The sequence below is a fragment of the Charadrius vociferus genome, unplaced genomic scaffold (genome assembly GCF_000708025.1).
Source record: "Charadrius vociferus isolate BGI_N301 unplaced genomic scaffold, ASM70802v2 scaffold346, whole genome shotgun sequence".
In the NCBI taxonomy this organism is placed as follows: Eukaryota; Metazoa; Chordata; class Aves; order Charadriiformes; family Charadriidae; genus Charadrius; species Charadrius vociferus.
This window is the reverse complement of record NW_009648899.1, coordinates 490,639-491,008: the sequence shown is the minus strand read 5'-3', so window position 1 is coordinate 491,008 and position 370 is coordinate 490,639. Positions and strand designations below refer to the sequence as shown.

At 67.8% G+C, this 370-nt stretch overlaps 1 protein-coding gene across 1 annotated transcript in view; it reads right to left on the bottom strand.

The window, feature by feature from the left end:
* Positions 1 to 152, bottom strand: part of RPS19BP1 (ribosomal protein S19 binding protein 1) — a 1,810-nt gene extending 1,658 nt beyond the window's left edge. The window contains exon 1 of the mRNA XM_009887171.1: positions 80 to 152. Coding sequence (XP_009885473.1) covers positions 80 to 152 — 73 coding nt within the window. The remainder of the gene's footprint in view (positions 1 to 79) is intronic.
* Between the last annotated feature and the right edge of the window lie 218 nt (positions 153 to 370).

Sequence of the window (370 nt, the reverse complement as noted above, 5' to 3'; positions counted from 1 at the left end):
GCCGCACCGGGGAGGCCGCCATCACCACGACCGCGCAACCCCCACCCCACCAACTTCCGTCTCGTCGCCACACTTCTACCCGCCCGTGACGCCTCTTCCGTCTCCGCAGCACCACACTTCCGGCGCCGTGCGCGGCGCATGCGCATGCGCATGCGCAGAGGGGCTGCGGCGGAGGGGCGGGGAGGGGGAATTTGGGCGGCAAGGGCTGTGGCGCCACGTTGTGGGAGTCATCTTGTGTGGGGATTACCTCAGGGACTTCCTGAGCTCGCGTTGCCCACAGCGGGTGCGCCCGCCTTTGTGCTGGTGGCCTTTCCTAATCGCTTCTGTCTCCAGCTTCTGCAGTGCATGGTCCGGCAGTTGGCACGCTGGC